General features: G+C 38.3%; 2 protein-coding genes across 2 annotated transcripts in view; both read right to left on the reverse strand.

Moving 5' to 3' along the window:
* LOC123364039 (LIM zinc-binding domain-containing Nebulette) overlaps positions 1-12,193 on the reverse strand; it is a 400,792-nt gene that overhangs the window by 112,172 nt on the left and 276,427 nt on the right. The window lies entirely within an intron of this gene.
* LOC123364040 (nebulette-like) overlaps positions 1-12,193 on the reverse strand; it is a 113,164-nt gene that overhangs the window by 33,505 nt on the left and 67,466 nt on the right. The window contains exon 2 of the mRNA XM_045005757.1: positions 10,458-10,529. Coding sequence (XP_044861692.1) covers positions 10,458-10,496 — 39 coding nt within the window. The 5' untranslated portion in view covers positions 10,497-10,529. The remainder of the gene's footprint in view (positions 1-10,457; positions 10,530-12,193) is intronic.

The raw sequence follows: 12,193 nt of genomic DNA on the forward strand, positions 1-12,193 counted from the left end.
CATAGCTGGAGACCAGACCAGTTCACTTGTGTGTTAGTTTTGCTCAAAATCAGTCTTTTAAGAATGTATTTAGTATTTAGACTGTATGAAATGTTTGTAAATCACTGTATGCATTAATCTCACTTGTAATGTCGGTATTCCGTGCTAAGAATAAAGTTTTGCTTTATAACTTTGAAAATGTTTGCTCTGAACTTGTGAACCCAGGCATTGGCATCATCCTATGCCTATCCAGAAGGACTATCAAAGTCAGATGGGCCATCAAGAAATACGGAAATAAAAAGGATTGGTTAATGGCCCTATCGCACACGGAATATGCTGTGTGCAAGGAAGCTCATCCTGTGGACTTGGAAGCTGAATGAAGGAAATCAAACAAAGTCACAGGAAAATTTTCCATCTTTTTGGCTGTTTGAACTCTGACAGGGCCAGAGATTCTAAACTGAAGCCAGAGATCCCCAGGGGCTACCTTCTGGGTTTTTCCCTGACAGACACTTTGACTTGACAGATCACTACAACTCTGTCCCTCTTAGGAGTTAGATGGTAACTCCCATGTGTGTATATATGTGCTTGCTTTAACCTGTAAACAACTCTCTTACTTATTTTTTCCTAAATAATAAACCTTTAGATAGTTTATTACAGGATTGGCTACAGTTGCTGTCTCTGGTATAAGATCTAGGCTACCAATTGATCTGGGGTAAATTACTGGTCTCTTGGAACTAGAAGCAACCTGAACGTGATGTGATTTTTGGTGTAAGACAAGTGACCATTTATAACTTAAACCAGTTTGTCTGTGTGGCAAGATAGACTGGAGTCTAAGGGGACTATCTGTGACTCCATGGTAAGACTGTTACAGCGATCTAGGAGTTCACATTTGCAACTGGCTTGGTAAATTCTCATTACAGAACACACCATCAGTTTGGGGCGTCTGCCCTGTTTTTGACAGTCTTCCCTGAGATAGGCACTCACAGTCGTGAGCTACTCCAGACACCATGACACAGCCCAGCGTCACCCACCATTCTGTTACATGTGGGAAGGTTTGAGCAATGAAACAGAAGTAGGGACGGATAAGGAGAAAGTACAATAGAATGAGAGAGAAAAGAAATTCCCCCCATGAAGTTTGTTCAAAAGGCAATGCTATTACTGGGTCACCCCCTGCAGCACCTTCCTGCTGAAGGAGGCCTCTGCAGAAGGCAGAAATTCTATTTTATAGCATCTGATAAAGGTGTTAACTGATGCCCATGTGGCTAATCTACATATTTCAGTGGTGAAATCATATGCTTATTCGACCCACGAAGCTGCTATAGATCTTGTGAAGTTTGCCTTGCTTCCTTCTGGAACAGAGATGCCTGATGCCTTGTAGGCCTGCACAATGTCTGTCTGATCCATCTAGCAGTGGATAACTTGGAAGCTCTGCGTCCTTGACACTTTGAATGGAAGGAGGCAAACAGTGCACCTGACCTTCTGGCGGATTCTATCACTTAGTGTAAACAGATTTATGCTTAGTCTAAATCTTCAGTGCTCTTCTGATGTCTGCAGTGTGCTTGTCAGTCAGATGTTGTGGCCTGGGACAGAATGAGGGAAGAATAATCTCCTAAAAGGCATAGAAAGAAGAGTTCCCTTTTAAAAGAAATCTTTTAAAATCTTTTAATCTTTTAAAAGAAATGATTGCAGAGTTCTCAGTACCACTTTGTCATCATGGAATGCACAGTAAGGCTGACAGATCTGACACTCGTCTAACAGGCATAATGGCAGGCAGAAAACAGGCCTTGATGGAGAGATAGAATGCCAATGTTGAAGTCAGAGGTTTGAAAGGGTGAGCTGTTAAGACTGTGAACACCAATGGCAGGTTCCATTTAGGGAAAATTGGTCTGACCTGTCAGACTGCTCTGATGAACCTGGATACTTGGACTACTCTTCCAGACAGCAAGAGGATCCTGCAAACAAAAGACTATTAATGGCTGAGATCTGGTATGCTATGGAGGTGAGCTGAAGGTCTGTCTTGGGTCAAATTCAACAGTCTTTATTCACACCCTCTTGGAGGAAGTCCCGAATAGCTGAGATCCCTGGGGGATGGGATCACATTAACACAGTTCCCTGACTCACATTCAGTCAGAGGGAGTGGCTACGAGTCCTGCTCGTCTTCACACTCTCTCAAGACTCATTTAAGGGTTGGAGGATAGGGACCAGTAGCCCCACAGGGATCTAACCTTTGAGGTCCTGTGTTGACCCAGGATTTACCCCCTAGGGTGTTCAAATTAAGTCCTCCTTCTCCTTAGAGTCTCTCCCTATTCTGCTTTATGTCTCCTGGTTTGGTTTTTCTGTGGTGGAGTCACAGCTACTTGTAAGGGTGGGGACCCCATCATGCCTGTCCCAACTCAGAGATCCAGGTCCTGAGAGTGCTACGGTCAGCTGGTTGGGAGCATGCTGGGCATAATTCATAATTCACTCTCTAGCAAGCTTGGAAATGCTCCCTCACATAGGAAGCATCTTTTGGACCTTGTCCAGTGCTTGTGCAGCTGCTCTGCCATGCCTATAAGGGGACAGAGGAGCTCAGCAAGGAGGCACTGCAGCGAAAGCACCAAGTCTCTGTGGCCAGGATTCTGTACAAACCCTGAACCAGGATGGAGGCTTAGAACAAAAAAAAAAAAAAGCTTGATACTGCCCCAAAATGGTTAGAAAATAGAGGCAAAGAAAAGAATGGGAGCAAACCAATTGCTGCATGGCTGCTGCTACAGAGGCAGAAGATCTGGCAGCAAGCAGGAAAAAGAGGCATGTCCAACTTTTGCTGTGCTACAGCTTTGAACTGCTTCCAGAAACTGCAGAGTGGAAGGAATGAGCCCATATATAACATAATTGTGGGAGATGCTGGGCTGCAAAAATATCCAGTCTGATTTCCTTTCTCATACAATCTTTGATGAATATTGCACATTCTAAGGGCTAGTCTACACTTACGAGCCGGGTCGACGCGGTGAGTTCGACTTCTCGGAGTTCGAACTATCGCGTCTAATCTGGACGTGATAGTTCGAACTCCGGAAGCGCCGCGGTCGACTCCGGTACTCCACCACTGCAAAAGGCGGTGGCGGAGTCGACCTTGGAGCCGCGGACTTCGATCCCGCGGCGTCTGGACGGGTGAGTAGTTCGAACTAGGGTACTTCGAATTCAGCTACGCTATTCACGTAGCTGAATTTGCGTACCCTAGTTCGACCCCGCTTCTTAGTGTGGACCAGCCCTAAGACAATGTTCCTCACAAGTGACCTGGAAGAGTCATTTCTATGAGTGTAATTTAGTCTCCAGGCAGAATCAATTCTTGACCTTTCTGAAGACAGCCAAAAAAGATGCTAGTTGCAATGTTGTTTTGCATGATGTAGGTACTGTCCACCAAGAAGTGGGCTGGACAACACCAAATTCATTTCAGACAGGCAACCATATAACTGTGAGATGGTAAATATCTTTGGTCATTTCTCAGCTGGACCATATTCAAACCAGTGAAGGGCTCTGTATTTCAGTACCAATCATATTTACTCCTTGATGAAACACCAAGCTGGGAGGGGTTGCAAGTGCTTTGGAGGATAGGATTAAAATTCAAAATGATCTGGACAAACTGGAGAAATGGTCTGAAGTAAACAGGATGAAATTCAGTAAGGACAAATGCAAAGTACTGTACTCCATTTAGGAAGGAACAATCAGTTCCACACATACAAAATGGGAAATGACTGCCTAGGAAGGAGTACTGTGGAAAGGGATCGGGGGGTCATAGTGGATCGCATGCTAAATATGAGTCAACAGTGTAACGCTGTTGCAAAAAAAGCAAACATCATTCTGGAATGTATTAGCAGGAGTATTGTAAGCAAGACACGAGAAGTAATTCTTCCGCTCTACTCCACGCTGATTATGCCTCAATTGGAATATTGTGGCCAGTTCTGGGCAGCACATTTTAGGAAAGATGTGGACAAATTGGAGAAAGTCCAGAGAAGAGCAACAAAAATGATTTAACGGTGTTAGAAAACATGACCTATGTGGGAAGATTTTAAAAAATGGGTTTGTTTAATCTGGAGAAGAGAAGACTGAGAGGGGACATTACAGTTTTCAAGTACATAAAAGGCTGTTACATGGAGGAGGGAGAAAAATTGTTGTTCTTAACCTCTGAGGATAGGACAAGAAGCAATGGGCTTAAATTGCAGCAAGAGCGGTTTAGGTTGGACATTAGGAAAAACTTCCTAACTGTCAGAGTGGTTAAGTACTGGAATAAATTGCCTAGGGAGGTTGTGGAATCTCCATCATTGGGGATTTTTAAGAGCAGGTTGGACAAACACATGTCAGGGATGGCCTAGATAATACTTAGTCCTGCCTTGAGTGCAGGGGTCTGGACTAGATGACCTCTCGAGATCCCTTCCAGCTCTATGATTCTATACACAGAGTCATGGAACACTAAATGAAACTGAGAGGTTTTTTATGCTGATTTGGTCACTGACTTTTGTTTGTGTTTTTTAAATGTGCCTATTAGAAAGTATGTGTATGCAATATGCAAGATTGAGAAGGTCAATATATATAGTTTAATTATATACAAAAACAAAAACATAAGATTCTTAAAATGTTTCAATCTTTTTTGCATAGAAAAACAACCAAATCAGTGACCCCTCCCCAAGTCAGAGCACCCTAGACCTCCTGCCCCCTAAATAACTGAAAAGCAGCAATACCAGCACCAGTTATTTCTCATTGTTTAGTTTTATTCTGGCAGCTCCTAGAAGCCCCAATCAGAATGTGCTGATTGTGACTGCAAGATTTCAGTGGGTAATTATGATAGGACATAAGAAAGAATCTTCACATTAGATTTTGATCCTAGATGTTCTGTTCTGCTACAGATATTTTTGCATCAATTGGCATCAGGCAATTGGAAGATGAAAAAGGACATACGGAATACTGTAGTGACATTTTTGCACTTGAAATATATATTCACTGTATGAAGTAAGCAAGAAGTTTCTGAAGCATAAATGGTGTGGATATATGGTGAATACAAGCAATGACTGGAAGAAATGAGCATAGAAGCTTATATTCTTACTCAAATTTGGGATTTAAAATTTGGATGAGTAAAATATTAATTTGGCCAAGTGTGAATTTTTGCCTGCAAGTGACCTCCTATTCATTACAAAATATTATGCAAGGATAACTGGATCTCTTAGACCTTACAAGATCTGATTATGAAAAATCCTTCCTTTGGGACTTAGGCTGCCAAATCCCATTGAATTTCAATGAGAGTTGGCTGTCTAACTTTTTTAGGCTCCTTTGAAAATCTCAGACCAAAAATATACCTTTCGTGTCCTTTATACTTATATAATTTTGACTAATAATTATAAACTCATTGGGACAACCTCACCTTAATATAATTGGTCATAATTCCACTAACTTCTGTGGAAATACTTTTCTTTACACCAGTTCTGCGTTTGGCATTATGTCTCTTTGACTCTTATTTCACAAGATATTAAAAACACCACAGTTCTGTTTTACAACAAATGGGGAACAAAGATTTCAACAGTAATATTTACAATAGTTTTCTATTCTTCTACTTTATATCAATTCCTATTGAAGTTAATAGCAGAAAATGTATTACTTGCTATGGAATTTGAGTTTTGCTCTAGTACTATATTGAAAGAAAACATTAAAAAGTATCAGTTTTTGCATCTCCACTACATATGTGTGTACACACACAGACACGCACACACACAAATGTAACTTTCACACTTCAAGAATCTAAAAACAGCCTACTAGTATAAGCTATGGAAGTATGTATGATATACTGTGTAAAATAAAAGAGTTTTACTGTGTTCAGAACAGGAAACCATCAATAAAGTGAAAGTTATTGTTCCTGTGAATTTTTTTCAAATACGATAAAAATATACTTAAATTTTTTAAGATTAAGCTGCATATGCAGCCATCACTTAGGTAAATATACAGGTACACTTTTTTTTTCCAAATTCACAGTGAATTATTTTTGTTCAGATGTTGGCAAAGATATACTGAATTTTAAGGCCCCTTTTTGGATAAATCAGCCTCTTATGGGAGAACATGACCTTAAATATCACAATTTAGGGCTTGAGCCAATTTCCACTGGGGTTAATGTGAGTCTTTACATTGATTTAAACGAGAGCTGGATTGGGCCCTTAATGACATCATATTGTATTTAAAATTGCTTCCATTTAAAAAATACAAAGTTTAAATGCCAAGTTTTCACATTTAGGCACAACAGTTCTGCAAATACATCTCTATGTATCTAAAACCATGCACAAATATACAGAGTATTTGCACATATATATAGCCACTTGGGAACCTATATAGCCATTTGTACCCATACATTTGGTATTTGTGCCTTCAGTTAGATGCAAGTGGGTGTGTCTGCATCCAACTTTGAAAATCTGTCCCTAAATGTAGAAAACAATGTTTGAAATTCCATTATAATGTGATGCCTCTTGGTGGGTCATTGACAGCAGGGATTACATTCAATACCTCTGGATATAAAAGCATAAACCTGTACTGCCTAAGCTAAAAGACCTGGATTCCTTAGGCAAAACCAGATTAGGCTCATTAATCTTTATGTGTGGCTTAGTCACTAGAGAAATACAGACTACCAAACTTAGTAAGGATCAGCTATGCACTGTCCCTGGGCATGGAAACTTATCCCAAGCTGCAGAGATCCATTTAGCTTAAAACGTGGTAGGGGCCACTATTTGATACACAATGCTCATGGGTGGATCAGCAGCAGAAGCAATCAAACCCAGAACTTCTGAATCAAAAAGCTTATGTCTGAGCAGTTGAGCTAAAGGTCCCATCTGTTAGATGAAAGGCTCTAGCAGCCTCTTGAATGTTTATGTGATGCAGATCCCTCTAGAGGGGAACAGAAAGCTACACTGAGTAGGTGTGGGCTACAATTGCAAAAGAAGAGTCAAAGGACCAAATTCTGCCAGATACAATTCAGTCAGCTATACCAATGCAGCTCTACTGAAGTTATATGGATATGGTCAGTAGACTTGCACATGTGTAACTGAGGGCAGAAACTGGCTCAGGACACACTGGTATCCATTGGTTAGTATTAGCTTTTACCAACAACAGATTATATCCTGAACAATTTGTTTCAAACTGGATATAAATCTTAAAATGAAAAGTCAAACTCTGAAACATTTGACAAATGAGATATTCAATGAGAATTTAATTAAGACACAGTTTATCATACATCCACATTTTCTATCCAATACTGAGAAAAACAGCTTGAAACAATAGTTAACTGGGTCATAATTACTCTTCTCATTTTAACCAACAATAAATAATTTTTTATCTCCAGACTACTGACAATTCTCAGAACCTCAGTGCAGTACCAAGAATTCTCTTGTAGTTAAAAGAACTGCAACAAATTCATTTTCTAATAATTTTATTAACCATCATTAAACACTATTAATTGAGAAAAACAGCAATTAAGGTCCTGCCAGGATCTAATCTTCACTACATCCAGCCGATGGCAAGGAGATGCTGAATCAGAAAGAACTACAATTTGGACTACAGTATGTGGCAAATTAGATGATAAGTAGCATTATGTTTAAAGGGAATTTGCTGCAGGTGATAAAAAAACATTAGTAATGTGCACATATGAAATGCAGTTTGATGATTCAAGAGGCAAGCTATTTCCCTTCCACAGAAAAGACTATGATAATTTGCTTAATAACTTTATTTGTATTCAGCTTCCTACTTTCCCCATAACAGCACCCGTGTCCCCTTTTAAAATACAAACAATAAAAACAAATTAAGGGGTCCAATTTAAATGTGGAAAAGAAAGGGGTTGGAAAGGAAGTCCAACATAAGTCAGAATTAAAGGCATCTTGAAAACTGTTATTTAATAAATTGCATGGATTTGAGAGGAGGGCAACATAGGGATCATCACAAACAAAGTGAACATCAGCTGACTACAATGGTGGGATCATTAAACAGTGGCACGTGAGAACGGATATCCTCTCATACAAGACCCAAGGCTTGCGTGCCATAAAGGGCTTTAAAAATAACAGTGTCAATTTAAAGTCTGATTGTAAAAAATAAAGGGTGAGCATAATATGATCATAATATCTCAAGTCATGAACAATCATGACATTGCACTCTGACAGAGTATCTGTGTTGACAGCCTTAAAAGGAAGGAAAGGAAATAACCCAGCCTTGTGGTCACAAGGTCACGTGCTGCTGTCACAAGGTCACCTTACCTTAGGGTAAAACTGTAAGCCACACAAAGGCATTAAAACCCACGTATGTTGGACTTATACATATTACCTTCATTTCCAGTCCCTTCCCTTTCTACATGGTAATGAGCAAATTTGGGTCTGAAATATATATACATACACACACACGGAGAGGTTTTCAGGTACAACTGTGTTTATTACCAAATGAATACACTAATCCATTTCCATATTTGCATGAATAATAGCTCCTCTCTAAACAGTCATGCAAACAAAAAGTACTTCGCACAAATGTTTATAAAAGAGCAAATGTAAAATCTATGAACATGATTGGATCCAAAAACAAACAAGAATATTCACTGAGCTCTGTTCCCAAACTTTGTGCAGGTGCTTCCAGAAGTGAGTGAAGACAATCCCTTCATAGCTATGTGTGTCCCCTGTAACTAAAAAGGGTCAAGAGGTTCTGGCACCATTCCTAGAATGAAGAAGTGTGGTGGTAGGGGAATTTTCTCCCTGGGTACTGTAGGACTTTTTTAGTGATAGTGAAAATTCAATTATGGTGAAGGTTTGGGGGAATTAAAAAAAGTTCACTCTGAACCTGATCCAATACTCATTAAAGCCAATAAAAACACATTCAATGATTTCAGTGAGCACTGTGGGTTCCATTTTCGTATATTAATAGGGAGAATTCCTTTTGAAATTATATTGATTCTGGACCATTGCACTTTTATAATATCATCATACAGGAATCATTATCCTTTGAAAGTTTCACATATCTCAGTGAAAATCTAACACACACTTTCAGCAAAAGCCACATCTTTGAGGGTTTGAAACCTTATTTTAAAATTCATTTATTCATCTTAGCCCCCAAAACTTGATAGAAAAATCAAAGAAAGATACCTCTACAATATTTATCAACTGATTAACAGCAGCAGCAGCCATCACGATCACCAATGATACACTTTTCAATAATAATTCCATTCTAATTAAAACAAATAGTTTATCAGCACTGTTCAGGGTATTTTTTGCCTTTATGACAGCAATCATATCTAGAAATAAATAGTATGGAAACAATACATGGATTTCAGGTCAGCCTAATGCATCATTTTCACTGTGGCTTTTACCTGACTTGACAGGCTTGTATTGTGTCATATACAGTACATTTCCAAACAAAAACACATGGATAACTATCAGTACCTTTGATAAAAATATTAATAGCCGGTACTACTTCTTAAAATACTTTGATGTTACTGGGTAATCAGCTTACTGGCCTCTCTTAAGGCTGTATCCAATATTCAGCGCACACCAAGATTTAAGTATTCCCACACAGCGCTCAGGCACAAGAGAAGTTTTGACCCTGTCAAGCCACATTCTCTTCCCAGCATGATAGCTCCTAAACATTCCAGATGTACCATTTTTCTAGCGGCCATCTATTCTTTCCTGATAAATGTCCTCCAGTAATGAATTTTCTGCATCCTCTATAGTCTAGTTTCTGCATGTATTAATCTCACAAGGTCAACACACTTATTCATCTTTTATAATAATGCTACAATAAGATTATACATCATGTTACAACACAAGGTGAACCAGCCCCCACTTTGCAGTTCTACTAATCAATCAATTGCCAAAACGTCCAAGCCTAGAGTTGGCAGGAAAGATTATTTTAGAGGCAAATCACCATCGCTCATGCTGTTAGTCACCATGTATGCTTAGTCCATGAAGGAGAGCTGTCACTCTATGTCTAATCAAAAACAGAACCCCAATTAGTGCGCATTTGCAAAGTTCCTCCTGGGATTCAAGTTTCCAGGAGGGGCACCGCAATAAATACAAACTCAAACCTTCACTTTCATAATTCACTCAGGGGGCCAGATCCTCAGCTGTCATAAAGCTGATGTTACTTCAGTGAAGCCAACAGAGTTACTCCAATTTATGCCCACTACAGATCTGATCCAACGTGTTCATGCCAAATGCAGACATACATTATATTCCTATTAACAACTCATTTGGAATTTGTTAATTGAATGCCTTTATGCAATTCTGTAACATTTTAATGGAGTTTCCTCATACACATATTCTTGGGCAGCCCATTTATATTATTTTGTATGTTTTAATCTATTGAGTAGGCACCCAAAACCTAGGATGGGCACCTATAGCTACATTTTCTAAATCTGAAGAAAGGATAATAATACACATAAAACCTTTAGAAGAAAGCAATATAATTAACAGACACAAATGGTTACAGTCACTTACATCACTTATAATTTCAGTGCATCTTCTGGCCAGTTCCATGTTTCTGTCCTCAATAACAGGCTTAAGGAACACCTATAAAAGAAAGGGAAAGCATTTCAATATCACTAAACTAAAACAGTGAAAAAAGAAGTAAGCACCTTTTCAAAGTTATCACTGCCACCCACCCTTTCTTCTTCCTCTTCCTCACTTTCATCCTCCCTGAAATCCTGAAGGACAGGCATTCTTATTTTTAATATTTTTGAAAAACAATGGGGTAAAAATTGAAAAAGTCCACTGCTGCTGCAAACAGTTTATGTTCTACCACTTGTCTAGGGTGTATGCTTCTCTTGTGTCCTTCACTAAGCTTAACCTTACCAAGGCTTCTTCCTTATTTAGACAACACTTGAAAGTCTTTATCTGAACAATTCAGTATGAGTGAACTAAAAGGCATTACAGATGGCCTTACTAACTCAGCTAATACTTTCTTACAGATAAAGTATAATTAAATGACCTATTCAAATAAACTATTCCTAAATGTCTAAGACATTTAATTAAAGCACTGTATTTCAGTAACTATGTAAGATAAATGATTTAATGAAATGAACTGGCTAAAACATGTGCCATGAAGCCTAAGATTATGGGAAAACTATCTAGTTCTAACATTTAAGATATATCAGACTCCAAACCAGCTGTCACAAAACTTCTTCACTCAGTCCAAATAAAGTTCATACAGAAAAGACGCACACACCTTTAATTTTCTGCTACAGAGTCTGGACAATTCACATTTGCTGTATGAAATATAATTTCATAATGTAATACATGTTACTTTTAGTGCACTTTCCTGAAAATGTTCCTTTCATATTGAAAATTATACATTCTTAAAATGCTTCATGCATTATGTCAGCTACGGTAATATACATACATACACATACCAACACTCTACAAAAGATAACATACCATGATCATGCAGATAATACATGTTCCTTAAAGGCCTGTATAACCATTCACAATTAAAGACTGTCAAGATTTGTAGTCTCAGAACCAACCTTTTCTGTATAAATTCACTGAGCTCAGCTCTGTTGGAACAGAAGCTGCCTTATTGCTAATGGAAATTATTTCACCTGTAGTTCTGTAAGAATGTATTGTAAGTAGGAGTGTTGATTAATTGCAGTTAACTCACGTGATAAACTCAAAAAAAATTAATCATGATTTATTGCAGTTTTAATCTCACTGCTAAACAACAGAATAGCAATTGAATTTTATTATATATTTTGGGTGTTTTTCTACATTTTCATATATATTGTATTCTGTGTTGTAATTTAAATCAAAGTGTATATTATTTTTATTACAAATATTTGCACTGTAAAATTGATAAACAAAAGAAATAATATTTTTCAATTCACCTCATACAAGTACTGTAGTGCAATCTCTTTGTCATGAAAGTGCAATTTACAAATATAGATTTTTTTGGTTACATAATTGCACTCAAAAACAAAACAATGTAAAACTTCAGAGCCTACAAGTTCACCCAGTCCTATTTCTTGTTCAGCCAATTGCTAAGACAAACAAGTTTATTTACATTTATAGGAGATGCTGCTACCCTCTTCTTATTTATAATGTCACCAAAAAGTGAGAACAGGCCCCTGCATGGCACTTTTGTAGACAGCATTGCAAGGTATTTACGTGCCAGATATGCTAAAGATTTGTATGCCCCATCATGCTTCGGCCACCATTCCAAAGGATATGCTTCCATGCTG

Source organism: Mauremys mutica, chromosome 2 (assembly GCF_020497125.1).
Source record: "Mauremys mutica isolate MM-2020 ecotype Southern chromosome 2, ASM2049712v1, whole genome shotgun sequence".
Lineage (NCBI taxonomy): Eukaryota > Metazoa > Chordata > Testudines > Geoemydidae > Mauremys > Mauremys mutica.